Source organism: Pholcus phalangioides, unplaced genomic scaffold (genome assembly GCF_987345545.1).
Source record: "Pholcus phalangioides strain wild (caught in Gottingen) unplaced genomic scaffold, Ppha-v1.0 ptg000002l_1, whole genome shotgun sequence".
Classification (NCBI taxonomy): Eukaryota; Metazoa; Arthropoda; class Arachnida; order Araneae; family Pholcidae; genus Pholcus; species Pholcus phalangioides.
The window spans coordinates 14,104,206-14,126,817 of NW_028301595.1; the positions used below are offsets into that span (position 1 = coordinate 14,104,206).

The 22,612-nt window shown below is 37.6% G+C and overlaps 1 protein-coding gene across 1 annotated transcript in view; it reads left to right on the plus strand.

The window, feature by feature from the left end:
- The window catches only part of LOC149089440 (teneurin-a-like), a 415,199-nt gene that overhangs the window by 305,161 nt on the left and 87,426 nt on the right, over positions 1–22,612 (plus strand). The window contains exon 17 of the mRNA XM_089238543.1: positions 20,771–20,978. Coding sequence (XP_089094669.1) covers positions 20,771–20,978 — 208 coding nt within the window. The remainder of the gene's footprint in view (positions 1–20,770; positions 20,979–22,612) is intronic.

A 22,612-nucleotide genomic window follows, 5' to 3' on the forward strand; every position in this document is an offset into this window, starting at 1 on the left:
AGGGGGTTCTTCAACGCATGAACACACGTGCCTCTCAAAGCATTTAGCGGTGGCCCAATGATTAACAATATAGTTACAGAATTCATAGAAATGCTGGGAAAAAAACCGCTCAGTGAAAAAATTTATTCCAGAATTGGTGAAAAAATAATTTTCAGTTTAAAAATTTCAGAGAGAAATAATTTCGGAATTAGCGGCAAAAAATATTTTGCAATTGATGAAAATTCATAATTAAGTTAAAATATTTCCAGAATTATTGAAGGAAATATTTTCAGGAAAAAAAAAAGGAAGATTTTCAAAAATAAAAATATATTGAATAAATAATGGAAGTATTTGTATTTGATAGGAAAAAAAATATATTTGAGGTTAACGAAAATCCATATTTCATGAAAAAAATAATAATTCCAGAATTGATGAAAACTTTCATAATCAAAAAATCATCAACGAATAAGGCAAATACCAGGAAATACTAAAAAAATTCCTAATGCATTTCATCACGCTATGGGCGTCGTCTTCAGAGGATAAGAGTATCACGTTGACCAAGTTCCCCACTTGGATTGAGTACCAAATCTCGGTTGCTCAGCGGAACGGAAAAACAATACATCTGTCCAAGTGAAACATCGTGGAAAGAATGAAACGAAGCGCCTGCGTATTAAGTCTTTCGTAACAACCTCATTGGCTGCTTGCGAAAGGAAAAGACCAGTGGAGCTATCCGACTGATCTGTTTGTGACGTATTTGAAGAAAATTCGAATATACCAATCGGATATCTTCATTTCGCAAGCAGCCAATGAGGTTGTTACGAAAGACTTAATACGCAGGCGCTTCGCTTCATTCTTTCCACGATGTTTCACTTGAACAGATGTATTGTTTTTTCGTTCCGCCGAGCAACCGAGATTTGGTACTCAATCCAAGTGGGGAACTCGGTCAACGTGATACTCTTATCCTCTGAAGGCGACGCCCATAGCGTGATGAAATTCATTAGGAATTTTTTTAGTATTTCCTGGTATTTGCCTTATCCGTTGATGATTTTTGATTATGAAAGTTTTCATCAATTCTGGAATTTTTCTTTTTTTCATGAAATATGAATTTTCGTTAACCTCAAATATTTTTATTTCCCATCAAATACAAATACTTCCATTATTTATTCAATATATTTTTATTTTCGAAAATCTTCCTTTCTTTCTGAAAATATTTCCTTCAATAATTCTGGGGAAATACTTTCACTTAATTATAAATTTTCATGAATTGCAAAATATTTTTTGCTGCTAATTCCGAAATTATTTCTCTCTGAAAAATTTCTAAACTTAAAATTATTTTTCCACCAATTCTGGAATAAATTTTTTCATTGAGCGGTTTTTTTCCCAGCACGTTTCTATGAATTCTGTAACTATATTGTGTAAGCCTTTTAGTCGGTGGGCCACCACTGAATGCTTTGAGTGGCACGTGTGTTCATGCATTGAAGAAACCCCTCCCGGACGTTTTCATATTGTCATAGTTATGCGGTCCAGCCATCTAACTTTCATATTTCGAAGCGAAAGTGGCAGGTGCAGCAATTTCTTTTTTATGCAATCGTGAAGCTAATGGGGGTAATCGGGAATCAAAGCTATAGGGAGTTGCTCCAGACCAACTTAAACAGGATTGCAGCATGGGCAAATGAATGGAGCATGACGTTTAGCGTTGATAAGGGCATGGTAGCTCATTTTAGTTCGAGCAACCCACGGTTCTCTTACGAGTTGAATGGTGTCACTATCCCGGATGCAACTAGGGTCACCGATTTGGGAATTCTCATTGACGAGCGGCTTAGGTTTTTTGAACATTGTTCGGGAATGTTCAAAAAATCGAACAGAATGTGCTCGGTTTCATTCTAAAACAAGGTCTCTTCGCGTTCTCCTAAAGTGATCCTTCCGCTTTTTCGTTGTTTAGTTCGTCCTGGACTGGAGTATGCTGTAAGGTTTTGGAGAGGGACCTACCTACAGAGGGACATAGACTTGGTTGAAGGGGTACAGAGAAGAGCTACACGTGTCCTTATTGGAACACGGAGCTTGAGTTATGAAGAGAGACTTCATTTTTTGAATATGTTTACATTGGATGAACGCAGATGTCGAGGAGATATGATCGAAGTGTTCAAAATTTTCAATGAGATGGATAGAATGGACCATGAACTTTTAGTACACCGCCAATCGACTGCTTTTACAAGGGGACACCAGTATCGATTGGTAAGGGACAATGCAAGGTTATGGTGCCGCAGGGAATTTTTCTCTAATAGGGTTGTCAATAAATGGAATAGCTTACCCCCGGAGGTAGTAAATTATAACACAATTGACACGTTTAAAAAGAAGTATAATAAACATGTTGGGGTAAATCGAGAAGCTATTCATACTTAGAATAAGACAACCATAAGTATTCTTTATGTGCATTGTATAATATTTTAGCATGTGTATATATTGTTTATAATGTTTCTAATTACATTTTTAATTGGGTTGATTTATTTTTGAAATATATGACATCCATATATGTTATGGGCATCTTTTTCTCAGCCACCTCGCTGGGCATTTTGCCTGTTGTGGTGTTGTATTTGTATGTAAGTATCGTGCTGAAAGTCTGCCTGCGGAGAAACGAGTTTTTCAAATGAACATACATTCGCACCATTAGAGGGGGGAATGTTCCTCACAATGTCGGCACTACTGACTCCTCCTTCTAACCAGATCAATAGTTGGAATCCACACAAAACTATGCCGGACACTACTGTACCGTCATTGGGGTGTCCAGCATGATGTTGGCACGCACTACACTCCTCCTAACCAGATCATGGCCCGCTGCTCTGTCTCAATGAAGAGATTTCAGTAGGAGGTGGAAGTAGACCTATTCCCTGATGTAAGACGTGCATGTATGTGTTGTGAACCTAACGTGAAGTGTGTTCCTGCATAAAGCTTTTTATGTGTAGGCCTGTCATTTTCCGTAATTTTTTCTAACTATGAGTGATGTGTAATAATTGAATAATTGTAGAGGCCTGTTGATCTCTGTGACGAGACTTTTTAACGGAGAGATTAGCTCGCATTCTCATCTCGAAGTTGGGAAACAAAGAACCAACTTCAGCCGACCACAACGGTGGGGGTTCGAACCCGTGTTCTCCTGATGAGAATCCGTCACTGTGACCACTCGACCACTACTACAGCGGCGGCATTACTGACTATAACTCAGCATCTCAAAAATAAAATACCCTCATCGAGAGAATGAATTTTTTCCATTTCTCACAACCATTTAAATTTTTGTTTCAAATTACAAATGACATCATCGGAGAAAATTTTCAAAAACCTTTAATTAAACAACATTCCAATTAATCTCGAATGAACCCAAAATTTCATTTCCAACCAACGAACGTTGAAAATGAGAAATTTTCGCGAATTCTAATTTATCCCAGACAAAATTATATGAAAATTGTTCGTAGACAGCGACAAAGTGGGGGAGGGGGGGGGGGCTAATATTTAGTCACTGCAAATATTCGAATGCAAATTCCATTCATATTCAGAACAGGGGTTTTGAATGTGATCGTGCAAAGAGTTCGAGATTACTCCAAACGTGTCATTTAACAAACATTGATTATACCCATTCCTATGTCAATAAATATGTATGGATAGATAGATAGATTTTTCCCCGTCTCTTCTTCAATTATTAATAGATGTTTCCGAGAATTATTGCTATTTTATTCATTGGCAATATATATTATTTAATGTTTGCATAGAATTTAAAAGCAATGGTTTTTGATGACTGTTTTCTGTGAGTAAAGTAAGTAAACACCTGATATTTTATGTCTACACTTTACATTTTCGTCGATGTTGGATTCTTTCGATGCAATAGATTTTAGAATATTCAATTGCACAACTTATATTGGGTGTTTGTTTTCATCATCGCCATCATTTATCTGCGCCATCTGTTATTAAAAATTGCGAAGTATTTTTTTTTTTTTCAAATGTTTACTGTTTGAAAGTCTCGCAGAATAAGCTTTTGATAATACGCGTTGCTTCTGTGCGGTCTTGTGGGCAACCCTTATGGTGGATTCACATCTTACAGACACTCACCGTGTCGTGTCTGACACCGGCAAACATTCTTTAACATAAAACCAGTGAACGTATTCATATCTATCGTATCGTGCCTGCGCAGGCGTAGAAAGTCATTTTTATGTTAAAGAGTAGTTGCGTGTCTGACACGACGCGGTGAGTGTCTGTGGATGTGAATCCACCCTTATTGCGAGGATTCAGGTTTGGACTCCGTTGAGGCGCAATGCAGGTCGGAGGGTCGTAAATTTATACCATTGGAAAATGTCTCTCCACAGAGAGCAATCAGACCTACAACACTCAAAATTCAAGCATGTGGGGGAAAAATAACCTGATGAGTTGATCGCTTCTTAATTTGGAACACTCAGATGGCATCATTCCCTGGAACATAGAACATACATTTCTTAGAAACGAACTTCACGTTGGGTACAGCACACATTCACGACACATTGCACATCTACAAACTCGTTAAAAGCTCCTCAGAGGAATATTTATGAGGTGAAATGTGCATTTTAGTACTAGAAATTATACGAACACGCGAATGCCAGTCGGTCTCCCATTTGAAAAAAGCAGACTTTTTACCATAATACTTACATAAAACGAAAATTCAAGCATCTACCCATCTTCGAGAGAACACGAATCAAGCACAATTCTAGGAGCATAAACAGGTTAGGCACAGCAAACGGGATCTAGCAAAACCCCCATCTTAACGGACACCCCCTCAGATGCGGTCACCCCCTCTTTTACGGTGAAATAATAATTTCCCCGTGTATGACGAATCTAAATTATTCAAATTCCTGATTAAACTATTTTACCTGGTCATCCTTCTTTTACGGGTGAATTCAATTACCCCATCCGTGTCCGCAAAAGAGAGGTTTGAAGCGTATTGCATTCAATCAATCCGTTGAAAATCACCTGTATATGAACATTTCTGATTATATAAATTCAAGGAAACTTCTACTGAAAAACGGGAAAAACTGGGACTTTTTCTTCAAAAAAAAAATCGGGACGGAGAAAAAAAATATGGTGCAAAACGGATATATAAGAATACAGTCGAATCCCGTTATAACGAACGCCAAGAGACCGGAGGAATCATTTCGTTAGAACGAAATTTCGTTATAAAATAATTCCAGGTTACCTAGCATTGTTCCTACGTAAACTTATTGGGGGATTAGAAAAGTGTTCGTTAACACGAGATTTTCGCTAAAACGGTATTCGTTAAAACGGGATTCGACTGTATAATCATGCTTATATATATACACTCATCATTTGGGCTAGAATTTTTATAACCTAAAAGCCGTCGGAATATTATCCATAAAAAATGACTTAATGCCCTAATAACTAAAAATATAAGCCGTAAAAACCTAAGAAATATGATTTTATAAAATAGGCTGACCATATTTCCTCAAGAAAAATACGGGAAATCGCCAATCATTGCCAAAAAGGAGGGCAAAGGTACGTAAAATTACCAATACAGTAGTTGCTAATATCGCCAAAAAAAACTCGCCAATCATTGCCAAAAACGATGTAAAAGGGCATTGATTGCTAAAAAAATCACCAATTGCAATAGATGAAGTTATTGAAGTGAGAGCTTTTGGGGGGAAAAACAGACAAGTCTCTTCACTGTTATGCTGATATACGGAAAATAATGCCTCAAAAATGTGAAAATATGTCTTAAATTCTGAAGATCATAGAAAAATGCCCTAAAACAACTGGCAATCATGAAAAAAAAAAAAGGTTCTATTGCGTAAAAATATCGAAATATGTAAAAATGTATAAAAACATATGCAAAGTCATAGAAATCCTAGCCCTACTCGTCATCCTTCCACTCGACGCGTTTCTGAATTCGAAATAAAGTCCCTATGTGTTGAAGACATGAATGTCACAACACGTGTTTTACATTTCGTTGAATGTTACGCATTTTACCACGGAATGGAATTGTTGCGTTAGACTTTAGTATGTATTTTAAACTCCTGCCAAGCCTTATTTAAATACAATTACACTATACACGACGTGTAGATATTTAACAGTGTTTCGGATTTGTTGTTGACGAGCCTATACTCGTATTCAGGTTGGAACATATCAGATAAACCCTTCAACCGGATCACGCCGTCCACGTACACGTGTAATGAAAAGTATTTTTAGCGAGAGATAAACTGAATATTCGATTACCGAACGTCAATGGACGTCTTTTGAAACTGACCTCCCCACGCCTTAAGAAACGCTCCACCCTCTGACGTAGGAACCAGGAGATCTTTGGATGATTACAATCGCAAATTGCATGAATTCCAAGGAATAGACGTAAATTTGATTAGGAGAGAGAGAAAGAGAGATGCAAATCGGTTTCCGGAGAATTTTCGAGTAGCTCGGTTTTAAATAAACAAGTCGGGACGGTGATCTCTGATTACCCGATGGAGGAGGAGGAGGAGGAGGATGTGGATTTCAATCCTCCCTTATTTCAATACAAAGTCAACGCAATCCGTATTTTAATGTCACGAAATCCTATCCCCGACGTCGGAAATTATTCAGAAAATATATTACTTTTTTTCCCCCTTTCCCCCCTTCGCGATTTCCTTATGAAATTAGAAATTGAGTGAGAAAAATCTAATTTGAATAATTGAATTAATTGATTCCTGTGAAAAATTTTCATAAATATTTATCGATTCCCCGTCACGCGATGCGAAGGAATTAATCCGAGAAAAATTTCAATTAGGAATTTCATAATTTGATTATAAATATTTTCCGTCACGCCTTGAGTTATTCATAAAGTCAACAGACATATTCGTTAACCTTATTTACACATTTTTATATTAAATTTATTAAATGTAAATTAAATTTATCACCAATATTACAGTCTTCGATGTTGACGATATTGATGATGTAGATGATTTGAAATTTCTTAGGAATATAATAATCATAAGATTTCCGTAATCCAAATGCCAATTTAAGGAATAATCATCCAAAAATGATTTTGTGAAAGCAGCATTTTAAACAATTTCAAAGCTTTAAAACAATTTGGAGCCGTTTCTGAACATTATTCAGCGGTGGTGAGAAATTCGAATAGAATGCTCGGTTTCATTCTCAAGAAAATGTGTTTCCTTGTTATCCTAAAGTGATCCTTCCACTTTTCCGGGGACTGGAGTATGTATGCCATCAGGTTTTGGAGACCATACTTACTGAGGGGCATTGACTTCGTCGAGGGAATGCAGAGAAGACCCACACGTGCTCTTGTTGGCGCACAAGGCTGGATCTATGAAGAGAGACAATTTTTTGAATATGTTTACATTGGAGGAACGCTGGTGTCTGTGGGAGGGATATGATTCAAGTGTTTAAAATTTTCAACGAGATGGATTGGACGGATTAGTTTTTAGTGTGCACCGTCAATCAACTGCCAGTATCGTTTCTTAAGGCATCATTTCAGATTTAAGTGCCGCAGGGAGTTTTTCCTCTAAGATTGTTAATAAATAGTGTTACGATCTATAGACGATAGATGGCGCGATTTGTTCGATGGCTGTCAGAAATATCGAAATGTTGATACCGGTTTCGGTATTACGCAAAGGCATGGGATTGGCGAAGAACTGGTAGAGGGTTGGACAGAAGCTTCCAGAAGGTTACGCCCATTCAGACAGTGGCGCCACAAACCAGGTACTATGAAATAGAAATTTGTGAAATGTTCATTTTCTCGAAGTTTCGACCGGAGCTATAAATATGAGGCGATCGAAAGAAGGATGCAGATTCCAGATCAGAGAGACTGGATGAAAAGTCAGTTGTGATTGAACTTTGCGCGAAAGTTGTTAGCTCTCTGATTACTCTGTAAATACGTGTAAATTGCTGTTCTGTAAATAAATCCGTGTTTGTCCGTCGAACCACTTCTTGTATTGCCATCTCGAAGTCTTGTGGAAAGTGTCCGGTACAATAGAATAGCTTACCTCCCCGGACGCCTTGAACTCCAACACAGTATTGACACGTTTGAAAGGAAATACGACTTTTATAATGAGGAAAACCGAGAAGTTAAACCATACTCATAGATAAGACAACCATTATTTTTTTATAGCAGTGTATTTTGTTTTATCTCTGTTTTTAGCATTGTCGTGGTCATTGCTCTTGCATCCAGTCAGCACCTCCTACAGATAGAAGTCCTCTGCACTGTTTACCATAAACGTCATCCAGACTACCTAGCAAGTTTGCCACATTTCGGAACACAGCATCCTATTTCGTTTCTTCTTATTTTGGCGTAGAATCTTCCTGATTGGCTCACAAATACCGCTTAGTGATTGGATGTGCGGAATAGAAATCGCCAATTCTGATCGCGATCATTTTTTTCCCTCACGACGATGATACTGGCACGAGCAGGGAATTTTTTTTTTTCTCCTGAATATTCTGAGGGAAAATGGACTATTTATTGACGTCAAAAGCAGACTGCGGAGGCTTCCCATCTCTATGAGGTGCTGATCCAGTTGCCGTATTTCAGATATATTTGGCATCCGTATTTTTTACGGATATCTTCAGTCACATCGTTAGGCATTTAGCCTGCTGTCACCTTTGTATTTGTAAATAAATAAAAAAAATACCATAAGGACATCATTGCAATAATTCTCTAAGGTTACTATCGAAACAGCCGGAATTCCACTTATTGAAGGTAGTGGATTCCTTAGTAACCAGCTGACATCATGAAAGCTGATTTCCCCCACACATCAAGGTAGGATCTTTCGCAATGTCACTATGGGAGAAATTTTAGTTCTTCAAGATTTTATTTTCGTTTAAGCTGGGTATTCGATTAATCGCTATCCGGGGTCAACTATACATAATGTCCTGTGAGTGCGGCCTCTATCTCATCAACCGTCCATTGTAGAGATATGATTCCAATTTAAAAATACGTTAAAAAGACGTTCAAGAACTATCCATTACCAGTTTTGAGGGTGAAAATACGGTGTGCCACAAAATACAAAATCGAAATTTTTATACGGTCTCTAACTTTCAATTAAAAGTTGTTGCCCTGTCGGAATCCAACCGAAGAGATCCTACATTTTTAAATGCAATATTCAATGGGATATTCGAATTCACAAATTAAGATAATTAAGATAATTCACGAATCGGAGAAAAGTTAAGAAAGAACGACAGCATAAATAAGAGAAAGAAGCGTTGTCCGTTAGTTTCTGCTGTTGTTCCATAACTTTTCTCCGATTTTTGAATTCAAATATTTCAGTGAATATTGCAGTTAAACACGTTAGATATCTTTTATTCTACTCAGAAATGACAAGATAACAACTATTGAGATTTAGAGGACAACGGGGCCGTATAAAAGTTATTATTATTATTATTATTATTTTGTGACACACTGTATTTTCAGATACAATATAATTTCTCGAACACATTTTGAGCATTTTTTTTCTCCTTCAAATAGAATAATAACACTACAACAAACGGTTGATGAGATAACAGTCGCATTAGCACTTACAGGACACCTTGTATAGTGAAACCTGTCTTAAACGGAATCAAAATACAGTCTGTTCAATGATAAGTGCTTTCATTTCCACCCTTTACAAAATGGAAATCTGTCTATAACGGGATATTATTTGAGTCGGTTGACGTTCCGTTTCGCACGGGTTTCACTGTATAAAACAACATCAATACACACTAACGTGACAACAATTGAAACTGTGTTTTAGATATTCGAGATTTCGCTTGATTAGACCTAGAAACAGACCGAAAAATATAAATCCAATCGGTCAAAAAAGGCTTATAAAATATCTCTCCCAGACGGTAGAGTCAATCAGAAACAGAAAACAAGGAAAAAATCAGACATAAGACCATAAAAAAAAACGGGAAACGGAAACCCGAAACCATGAAGTGATCCATCATAAGATTCAATAAATAGAAAATAATAGAAGAGAATAAATAAATAAATAAAAATAAACTAAAAGGCACACAACAACACCATAGTAGTAGTAGTAGTAGTAGTAGAAGAAGAAAACACAAATGGACATGAAGCAAAAAACAAAGGAAAATAAACCAGAGGAGATAACAAAAAATAAGGATAACAAAAGATAATAACGCCAGAGATATCGGCCTTTTTGCTTTATTTCCCGTCCAACAAAACAACGGGAATCGGAAGGGGAAAAAAATAAAGGGACCGGGATAAGAAATGGACTCTCGGACCCATTTCTTTAGCAGTAGCTGGGTCCAAATACATTAAGAATAGATCCTTACCATGACATTCGATTGCAATACGGCTGTAGATAGGGCACAGTTTCTATTTTTTCCCCCCTCTTACCCTTTGATGAATCTATGGCTACTTAATGAGACCCGATTTCAGAACTTTTCGGCTTATACAGTGGAAGAGAAGAAAAGTACCCGGTACAACGGGTACGGTTTTATAACGAGGATATCACTATATAACGGGTGATTTTAAAATATGTAATGTTAAGGATCCGGGGTGGTTTTAGGGGTCATTCAAGTGTTACGTCAGCATCGAGGGGGGGGTTTCGGATTTGCTGAGTTTTGATGACGGGGGGCGAGGGGAGTCAAAATGGCTGAAAATCTGTTTACGTAATACTTGAATCGCCCCTTATAAATAAACTGTACACTACTCAGACGTATGTAGCGTTCATTCTGATAGAATTCGGTATATAGGGTACATGGAGCATGGGGAGAATTCAATAAAAAATAGTTCAATTTTTCACCACCACGTGGAAAGTAGAACTTTTTTTTTCTCAGTTTTATTTTTTCCACGATACAAATAACGTACGTACCAAGTTCCGATGAAATACGTTCACCCACCGCGGACGCTACATACGTCGGAACAGTGTCAGTATAATTCAATATGACACTACTTAGCTCAATTATACTACACTACTGCGACCCATGTAGCGTCCGTTGTGGTGAACGCATTCCATTGAAACTTAGTAACCATGGAAGAGAAAGATAAGTGTGATGATAAAAAAAAAGTGTCACTTTTACACTTGGTTGTCAAAACTTAATTTATTTTTAATTGAATTTTTCTGTTCCTCATGGTCCATATATCTTATATACCAAGTATCATCGAAATACCTCCATCAGAATGAGCGCTACATACGTTTGAGTAGTGTCAGTTTATTTTTCACCACCCTGTACAAAAAATATTCGATTATTAGAATTAGAACGCATTCCTTATAACATGTAAAAATCCTAAAAAAAACCAGTGGTTTTTTTTTAGGGTTCTTCTCTCTTCATAAAGAAGCCATGCTGATTACAATATAAAAGTTTTAAAAAATTTATTTCATAAAGCTTAACAATTATGACCAATAATCTTATTGGTTGTTTTGTGAAAGATCTTTCATCAAACTTTTATAGTGTAATCCCACCCTTGGGAACTTTTAGCAAAGAATGTGGACCCACACATCGATTTTTCAACCTCCTTCCTCTCTTTCTATTCTAGTGCTGACCTCACTATACAAGTCCTTTTTAAAAAATTAGAACAGCCCGGAAATTTCCGAGAGTACTTCATAAAATGTTCAAGTTCGAAAGCCCAAATTAACAGTATAGTTGTAATTTGTGTTTTCATCTTCTAAGAGGTTGTTCTTGAGTATATCGTCAGCCAAAAATTTGCATAAAGTAGATTGAATGTTTTTTAAAGAGTCGAATTACTTTTTCTTTGTTTCAAAAAATTAGAACATCCGCCTCAAAACTGATTATTACATGAATATTTCTATGCAAATTCATATCAACTTGATCGAATTCATGTTTTATATGCCTTTTTAGTTCTGTATGTAAGCCAAGAATCGTTTAAGCTTCGTAATACGAATAGAAGAATGGGATATTTCTGCAAACGCAAAATTGCATTTGCATTTCCCAAGACAGTATGAGGAATGGCGTGCTGATATCGTACGAATGCATTGTACTGTGGCCATCTTTGTCTTTGTCCATGGATTTTTATACTCTAAGACACTGAATTTATGAGTCTCCAACACATATCTTTATCGGACCTCAACCATCTTCGCTATTTTACAGCCGATAGCAACTGTTATGCAATTGATTCGTTTTTTTAGAACGATTCCAAAAATCTCTTGTAAGGATCAGCATCAGTTACAATCATCATATATCATAAAACCACCGAAGTATCGATAATATTTGATGGACATTGCCAAATTCTTGATACGATCATCGTTTCCCCATCCTTCAAAACAAAGTCTTTAGCTGCTGGAACCAAAAAAATAGAGTCCAATGAATCAGAGGACTTCTCTGGATGGAGGTGTACATTAGGCTCTCTTCCTTTTGTTTCCAAAAGTTGAGACTTGTACGGATATTGAATTGCTATCGAGATTTTGACTATGTCTAAGAAGCTATATCAATGTTTCAGCAATTCACATAAGGGAAAATCTTGATGGCAAATGAAATTTCGCTTATGGGGGGAGGGGGTGCTGACAAACTCCAAGCGACTGATCGTCATAGTGACTATAAAATAAGTATCGGTGCCTGAAAAACTTCATATGCGATCCATAAATTGTAAGAATGACACAAAATTTTCTGGTCTCATTAAGTAGGTCTTTTTAGTACGGAAAGGAACTGAAAAATAGGGGAAATAATTAAGGGATGTTTCTCTTCCTAGAACAAAAAGCATGTTTGGCTCCTAAGAAATCTGGCTAGCACCTAAATATTTATTTTTATTAGTCCATCGCTGGCTTATAACGAGAAGTCCATTATAACGACAATTTTCCTCTTGATTGTGAACTGTCGCTATAACGGATTTCTACTGTAATTTTGTTTTCGGAGGAGGATTTCCAACCGAAAAAAAGTGGATCAAAGCAGTCCCTAGCTTTCTCATGCTGTCCCGGCAACTAATTAACGCGTATAAATCCATAAATTCCCGGCTTTCGTGTCTAAAAATCCTAATATAAACCACGTACACCTTTCTCTCGAAAGATAATCTTCTGTTATAGAGGGCGGCCGGGAAGTAACTCCGGGTAATACAGGGAGGATTCAAGATTAATTTATTTTGGTTTACTTTGTTGTATCTGAAAATTATAGAGGGTGTGTCGAGTTGGGGAGGGATTTTTCCGTATACCCTTCTGGGAGATGAGGTTGAGGAAGGGATAGGGATGGTTTCGGGAATCCCCCAGAGTGTCAACTCCTGGATTAATTTGTTGTGACTTCCGTATAATTGTGAATAAATATTAACTGCCTTTTTCCGTGAATATCATCGCGAAAGAGAGGAATGTTATTTTTCCACGGAAACGTATTATTTAATTAATTAGAGTTTTCAAGTTGTGAGAGACGAATATAACTGGTGGAATTGGAGAATTTTGAAATTACTGATTTGAATAAATCTGAACTAGTTTCGTGGTATGGAAATGAAAGACAAAATTCTAGCCTGAAGTAAAATGGTAATTAATAATTGAGGTTATCTGACCTGTGTGTATTATAGAAATAGCTAAACATTTTAACTGGAGGCAATAGCAGCTGTAAATAAATTTTGGTTCTGAAAAGAATAATAGTTGCATCATTACTAATTAACTGAAAAATTGGAAGAGGTTTCTAGGAAGATTGTTCTAGAAGAATAGGAGAAAGCTTCGTCCAACAAACAAAAATAAGGAAAGTTTCAAATGCAGACAGTGAAGTCACAGGTAGAGAAATGAGACAATGTTTCTGAAATAATTTTGATGAATCCGCGAAAAAATTAGAAGAAAATATAGAAGTGTGCGTTTTGTCTCGAAATTAAAAGAATAGTACAGTCGAATCCCGTTATAACGAACTCCAAGAGACCGAAGAAATCACTTCGTTATAATAAAATTTCGTTATAAAGGAATTCCAGGTTTTTGCATTGTTCCTATGTAAACTTATCTGAGGGATCAGAAAAGTGTTCGTTAAAACGAGATTTTCGCTATAACGGTATTCGTTAAAACGGGATTCGACTGTAGTATGTTTCTGAAAGAAATAGAAAAAGGGAGGATGTTTTTTTTGTCCCGGAAAGGAAGAACAGTAGGGTGATCCTGAAAGAAGTAATGTATATGTGGGGATGTTTCTGAAAGAAGTAGAACAAAGGAATTGTTTTTACTGGGTCTGAAGAAGAGCGGGACATTTCTGAAAAAAAGTAGAAGGACAGTAGAATGTTTCATAAAGAAGTATAAGTAAAGAGGGATGTTTTGTTTCAAAGTATGGAGTTTTTAACCCAAAGTAAAACGCTGGGGTGTTTCTGAAAGAAATAGAAGAACAGTCGGATGTTTCTGAGAGAAGTAGAAGAAACGAAAGATGTTTCAGCCTGAAGTAGTTGAACTGCGGTGTTATTTTTAGCTCGGAGTAACACAAAGATATGTTTCGGAAAGACAAAGACGAGCAGTAAGACGTTTGTTTCGAAAATAGGTAGATATAGACCAGATGCACCCACCTTCTCACATCTTTTGAAGATTTCAATCATTTTAAGGATAATCCGCCGTCCTTCTATTCTGTCCAAAAACACTCTACCCGCGTTCTGCTACTATTTTCTTAAACACCCTACTGTTCCTCTACCTCACCCGAATGGAAATCCCCTTGGATTCTCTTTAGAATCCTTTGAGATTTCCATTCGGGTGAAGAAGAGGAGAAACGGTAAGATGTTTATGAAAGTAGTAGAAGAACGGTAGGGAGTTTTGGACACAGTAGAAGACCAGCGGGATGTTTTTCAAAGGAGTGGACGACTAGAAGAATATCTTGGCCTCTCGAGAAAAACTAATGGGATGTTTTTTCCTGAGGTAGAACAACAGTATATGTTACGAAATAATGTAGCAGAAAGGAGGATGTTTTGGTTTTGGCCCGAGGTAAATGATATTTCAGGCTTTGGCTGAAGGTGAAGAATATCTGGATGGTGTGGGAAAAAATAGTGGAGTTTTTCCACTGAATATAGGAAAACAAAACACTATGCACAAATTACTCATCAGACAAACGGTCAAACCACAACCCAGGGTTCAACCAGTCAAGCTTATGAATGGAAGCATAAAAAAGAGTTTCGGACGGTCAAGAAGCATTTTTGTGTCGTTTTGACCAAGGTGGAAGAATAACTGGAGATTTCGAAGCTGAAAAGAAATTATTTAAGGAATAAGAATGGTGAAATTTTCTATTATAGCTTTTTCCAATGACAGTTTCAGTCTTGGAAAAAATTTGTAGAGATTTGCCGTATATTTTGTGTTTGGGTGGAGTTTCATCAGAGGGAGAAGGGGGGAAAAGGAAGAGAAAGATTTTTGTTTCAAGTTGAAATATATGTGGAAGTAAGAAGAAGTAAACTGATATGATTTGTTTATTTAATGGCATTATTGGTGAATATACAGTACACGCCCATTATTAGAATCATAAAATAATGTTATCATTTGGGTATTTTTATCACTTACGCAAAGTGCGGAACGAACCAATATCATAACATGGGGAAAAATTCCTTTACAGTTATCAGGAGTTAGATTTTATGTTACCAATTTTTTTTTCCGTCGAAAACTTTTCATTTCTTTTTTCTATGTTTTGAAGCTGATTTTGAACCAGACTTAGTTCTTTCCCTCGATAAGTTATCGTTATCAATCTGCAAGACATTGTCAGAGGTCATAGAAGGCTCCTTTATTGACAAAAAATTTTCCTACTCAGTTCACTATGTCCTAATCGGGCCGCTATGATCCGTGTACATGTGGAGTTGTTTTGCGACGGTTATTTCCAAAAGTGAAGACAAAAATAGGCCCTTTCTTCAGTTTATGATCAGTTTCTTTCAACTGATTACATTCACAATTCCACTCCCGGAAGACTTTGTGACAAGGGAATCTATAGAACTTACTGTAGATATTATAAAAAGTGATATAATAATTCCGTAATATGCATTACTCAGCTTCCTTTCTAACTCCCCGCAATTTCTGAACAAAAAATAAGGATTTTAGCTCTATTTTAGCTTTTTTTCAACTGTTGGGGGAGACGACATGACCTTTAGAAGCGTCATGTACAGGGAGGGGAAGAGAACGGAGTTGTCCCATTTCCTTACATCCCGTTCGTCCAAACAGAACATATGGTCATCTTACTTACAACCAGTAATTTTTTTTTCGGATATATTCATCTATCGGTTACTGTTATCAGAAATCCCCGAGTTCCAATGTGATCATATTAAGCGGTGTGCACTGTATCTTGGCTCTGTCGTACATTGATAGATCTGATATTGGTGAAATATACGAGTATATTATTGGCCACACGGCGGAAATATCTCATAAATGTTTCAGTTGGAAATACGTCCGGAAGAGATAATAATCTAATATTCAAAAACTATTCATTAAAGAGAATTCAGCTCTCTCTCAAAATGTTTCGCGAGTTTCCATCTTATAGATGTGAAAATATTTCTTAAATACCCCGTTTTCCCCTCTTATCTAACAACACAACCATGTTTTTTGGAACCCATTCCGTATCCCTGAACTACAAGAGACTAAATGAAATGCAAAATTTATGCTTTCTTGTGTGTGGCTCCATTTTACTCTATTTTCTACCTTATTTTTTGCTCTTGTTCTTCTTTCATGTAATGTTTAGGGCGGGGGGTGTAGCGAAACCTCCATGCGCACCTGCGGTCTTTTTTTATTATTATTATTCTTTTATATCCTTCACGCAAAAGAGCTGTACCTGATACCACATAAGGATAGTACAACGAGGGAGATAAAGAGAGAGAGGGGCGTGGAGGATATACTTCGCAAAACGTCTTTAAACAGTAGCATAGCCGAGTCAAGGACATGAATTTTACATTAGGTTGTGTTCAGGTCGGGGTGGTGGGGGGGGGGGAGAAAGGCATTCACAATGCAATGCAGAAGCTTTAGGCACCGAGAACAAATGAACCCGAAACTATAGCTAAAGATGTCTTTTACTAGTTCGTAACATGGTCAGAAATGGTTCCTGCCATAAGATGGAACATGTCTTTTGGCTCATCTTTTCTAAACTCCGGGGGCCGTTCACCAAAATTATGCCGAGTTATTTCTTGGCCGACACGTGAAAAAAGGGAGAATTTTCTCACGTTTTCTCTGTCTACCTGGGGACGAATTTCGGAACTTTTACGATCGCAAAAGGGAATTTGAATGTATTATCGAGAATCCATTTCAGCTTGACCTGATAACGTCTCTGTAATTAGTATAATCACAGTCTGGTTCGTTTTGATTCTGATTGGTTCGTGAAAATGACCAGTTATGCCTTTAGCAAAAATATTTTACTCAGAAATAAATGCTATATTTTTAGGAGAGTGAATAGGAAAAATACGGGACACATAACGGCAACTATACAAAGGTTTTTAACAGCTGGCTGGCGAAGATATATTTTGGAAAGTGAGTTCAACTTCCCTTGCGGAGAATCGAACCCACGTCCCTTCACTTTCCGGGTGAACGCCCTACACCACTAGACTACAGAGGCACCGAATTGCTCTATCTTTCCTTGGAGCTCGTGTGCACTGAACGCGACCGTACATGGACGGTCGGACCTAACTCAGTCCAAAAGTCACAATTGCTGACGATGCCACCAGATGGCGACTTATCCGAGGATAATGTCACTCCCCGCTATCCATACAAAGGTCCAAGAGCTCCAAGGGAAGAATAAGATATTCGTTGCCTCTGTATTCTAGTGCATTCACCCGGAATGTGAATAGACGTGGGTAGTTGAATTTTCCCTCTTTCCAAAATATATCTTCGTATCAGCCAGCTATTAAAAACCTTTGTATGGACAGCGGAGAGTGACATCATCCTCGGATATCGACAACTGTCACCAAAACTATTGCTACTTGTATCCAAAAAAACTACTAAAATATGCTAAACTCATAAAAATTTTGCCAATCAATGGGATATATAAAAGCCATTCAAGTTTAAATCTGCTATAAAAATCTATACAAATACTATTACCAATGGGCAAATCTCAAATCTGCAGAGAAGCTACGTTTCACAATAGGTGCGTTTGGACCCCTATTATCGGACCCTCCATTAACAGAGTTTCGGGTCATCCCAAATACTTCTCATAATTTAATTTTATAAATCAGCTGCAGTAAAATTACGTGTCGTGACCGACTGGTTCACAGAATCCCGCAGCGTACAGAAGAGCTCCACGGATCGGAAAGGGCTACAAATGGCGATATCGTCTTTTACGGAAGGAGCTGGAACAGTCGGAGGGGTGGGAGGTTGCGATAGAAGATTAGTATGCAACAGGAGACCTTATGGGTTGGCTTATCCAGGAGGCGATGAAAGGTTAACGTTCACGAGGAGAGAATCCGCCTCAAATTAAATTAAAGTTAGAAGACTCTTAGATGGACAAACGTCTCAGACCTGGTGCTCGCGAGCACTCTGGTGTTCCCCTGAAGCATTTAGAAGTGTTCGATGACGAAAGAAATGTTTAACCTCCAAATTTAAAATGTTAATATGTTGCAGTAGGTATTTCACGTAACTAAACTAAATACGGGAAATTGTGGTCCTGCATACCGGGTGTCGCTAGTTGCTGCCAAAACATGCACTTCCCAATGAAATTGTCAATTATTGCTGAAATCAAAGACCATTGAAAATCAGTGGAAAAAAAATGTATAATCACATTTCATTGACTCTTTCCACGGCACGATAAAAATCACTGAATCCTCCAGTGAAAAGTGGCATAGCTTTAATAATGAAATAGGCTTTCCTTCTGATTTTCAGCAGGTGTAAACTGAGGGTGTTTAGGGAAAATTGTTCCATTGAGAAATCAACTTTACACAATACTTGGGCTCGTCAATGCTAAAGTAAAAGGCTGTTGTGGAAGCGAGATGTATCTGGTAGACAATTGCATGATAGCAATTTGAAATGCACTTCCCGGAAGAAGAAAAATGAAAATATAAGACAAATATGTGAGATGGATATTTATATTTGTAGTCATAAATATAATAATATATATTTGAGAAATATATATTATAAATATAATTATATATTTTCTGAACATAGTTCACAGCGGTGGTGAAAAAATCGAATAGAATGCTTGGTCTCATTTTGAAAAAAGGTCTCTTCGCGTTCTCCTAAAGTCATTCTTCCGCTTTTTCGAGGCTTAGTTCGTCCTGGACTGGAGTATGCTGTAAGGTTTTGGAGACCATAACTACAGAGGGACATAGAATTGGTTGAAGGGGTGCAGAGAAGAGCTACGCGTGTCCTTATTGGCACACGAGGATTGAGTTATGAAGAGAGACTTCATTTTTCAAATATGTTTACATTGGATGAACGCATCAGGTGTCAGGGAGATATGATCGAAGTGTTCAAAACTCTCAATGGGATGGATAGGATGGACCATGAATATTATTAATACGCCGCCAATCGACTGCTTTGACAAGGACATACCAGTATCCATTGGTGAGGGGCAATTCAAGGCTATGTTGTCGGAGGGAGTTTTTCTCTAATAGGGTTGTTAATAAATGGAACAGCTTACCCCCGGAGGTAGTACATTGTGACACAATTGGCACGTTTAAAAAGAAATACGATAAACATGTTGGGGTAAATCGAGAAGCTATCCATACTTAGAATAAGACAACCATAAGTATTCTTTATGGGCATTGTATAATATTTTATCATGTGTATATATTGTTTACAATTTTTGTTAATTGCATTTTTAATTGGGTTGCTGTATTTTTGAAATATATGACATCCATATTTGTTATGGGCATCTTTTTCTCAGCCACCTCGTTGGGCATTTTGCCTGTTGTGGCGTTGTATTTGTAATTGCTATGTGCACGTTTTCGATTTTAGTAAAAATAACGCAATTCAAATTTCAAATTCCAATTTATTGATCTGATCATAAAACCGATTGCTAAGGTGGCAACACAATAAGGTACAATTAATATTCACTGACAATTAATACACTTGACAAGTATGACGTAAAGCTAACCCAGTTATATGTGTGTTATACGAAAACGCTCATGGCCCATCCGCAGTACTACAAGAAACGGGTACACAACCTAAATTTGCACGACACTGTACAAAAGCAAATATATAATAATAGAACTCTATTAAAGCGGCCATAACGCTACAATGCAAACGCCTCCCAAAACATTCATATGTCAGAATGAAACAAAAATATTTAATAAATAAATTAATAATATAATTCTAAATTAATTAATAATAGATTAATAAATTAATTAATAATAAAATCAGCTTAATTGAAAAAAATACAGTAAAATAATTAATATATCGGTCCAACCTAAAATACGGCAATGTCCCGCAAAATACGGGTCATACACGAACTCGTAAATCATACTGTAGAAATGATCCTATGAAGTATGATCTTATACGGGTCATACAGTCACAATGAATTGTTTCAGGCATTTTACTAGTCCTTGGGTACAAAAACAACGAGAAACACTAGCCTAAAGCCATCAGTGCTAGACATTGCCGGTGGCTACTTTGTCGCGTTCAACGGTTTGTTACCATGCATAATATATTTTGTTTTGCTCCCTACTCGTCATTATGTGGTTACATTTGTAGTATCTAATGTTTCGCTCGATGCATATCAACAATGTTTATACATGCAGACCTCACGTACTCTCGAGGCCCGGAAGTTGGCGTGACTCTGATCAAATTCACTTTCGCAAGATCGTGCCTCGAATAATATTTGGCCCGTTTCTGGGAGGAAAAGACGCGTGAATCCATACCCGTCAGAACTTTTAAGGAAAACAGAAATTGACGTTATTTACGAAAGTGTTATATACCACTCGCTTTCTTACTTTTTTCTCTACCCTAGATTTATTTTCTTATATTTCACTTGCCAGATGGCCTGGTCGACTGCGCGGACAGTGAATGCTGCCTTCAGGAGAAATGCAAGGCCAGCCCGTTCTGCTCGTCGGCTCCCGATCCCTTGGACATCTTGTTGAGGAAGCAACCTCCCGCAGTTACGGCGTCTTTCTACCAGAAGATGAAGTTCCTCATCGAAGAAGACAGCGTCCAGAGTTACGCCCATCGGGACGAATATTCAGAGAGGTATGTTCTGTGTGAACACCTTTCCCCCTTCACACTTTCAGTTAACCCTATTTAGTGTTTTTCACAATTTCATTCATCCGTATTATATAGCTGTCACGATGAAAAATCCCTAAACCCGTCTGTAAAATTATACTGTACATATTCTCCCTTCCACCAACTCCGAGAATAAGTTTTAAAAAACAATCGAGAAATAGAAATACTCTGGATTACTCAACTATTTATACCTATTTTATGTACTGAGTTAGGAGGTTGCCTATTGCGCAGTCCCTCCCGTTCAGCACAAAAGGAACACAGTGGTCTTGGGAAAGAAAATGTATGTCCTCTCTGTAGCTTAATGGTAGAGCACGCGCCCGAAAAGTGCGAGGTTGGGGGTTCGATTTGTGTCACCAACTGACAGTACAATCATGTGATTCCATTAATTTCCATGCATCAGTCATCATCACAATTCTGGGATGTGGGTGGTCCCTGGCTATAACCTCGAATCTTCACGTGACAAGAAAAAAAATACTTATTTTTTAAATCGCTGTACAGTTTCGGATACATTTCAGTAATTTCGTCTTCAGAGAATGAGTGAAACAAATCGTCTCGAAATGGTAGATCTTACATCCAGGAAGTCTTTGAAATGAGCTGAAAACAATTCTTCTGTTGCCATTGGGACCCGGAGAGTTGGACACTCTGCTTAAATGCATTTACAACGACTTTAACAGATAGCTGAGTATTACTGCATCTTGGACACGGTATTCAGGTGTCTTCAAATGACATCGTGATTTTAGAGCAACATATCAGTGGATGCTGTCTAATCGATACACGAACATTCCTTCGCAGCTTTCCCACCGTCAGTCAATTCATAACTATATAAGCTGAGCTGAAATTGCAAGTTACATCGGCATTCTCAGCCATCTAAAGACAACTTTATCCAGCAAAAGCTGAATACAACATACCTTGAAAATCCCAACCGACAAAACTCAAATCCTGAAAAATAAATTCGAATAGACTTTGGAGGAATGTAAGCCTAGAGAGAGTAAATATCCTTAAATTTTCGAGATGTTTCCACAGCCAACAGTAAACGGTCTCCGATGCCGTCATCACGTAACATTCCCGCCGGGTTTTAATTCTCCCGGCAAAGAAATTTATTATCACCGTACGTATTCTTAATGCACGTTCGTATCCGACTAAAAACTACTAATAAATATCATCTCGAAATATTAATAAAGTCGAGCCCCCGCACACAGCGAAATAACTTGACCTGTCGAATTGAAATATCATCGCCCGAAACTTTTAGTGCTTTTATAAATTAAACTTGGGTAAAGCTTTAGACGTCGAGACAACAACTACTTTAACCCTGGGTTTTGATGAAGAGATCGAGGGTATGGAGAGTGCAAAAAGGAGAAACAGAGAGGGTGGTGAAGTCGTGCTCTCTCTCTCCCTCCCTCTCTAAGAGACTAGAGCGAAATTGCACTGAGACATAGAAATAATATTTACTTTGCACGCACTGTGGGAGAATGAGAAAATGGCAAGACTTAGGAGAGCACGACGGGAAGGGTTAAGGGTAGCTCAGGGGGTAAAGGACGAAACAAACAGCCGAGGACCACCTTCATTGAAAAGTCAATGCTTTATGCGGCACATTAACGTCC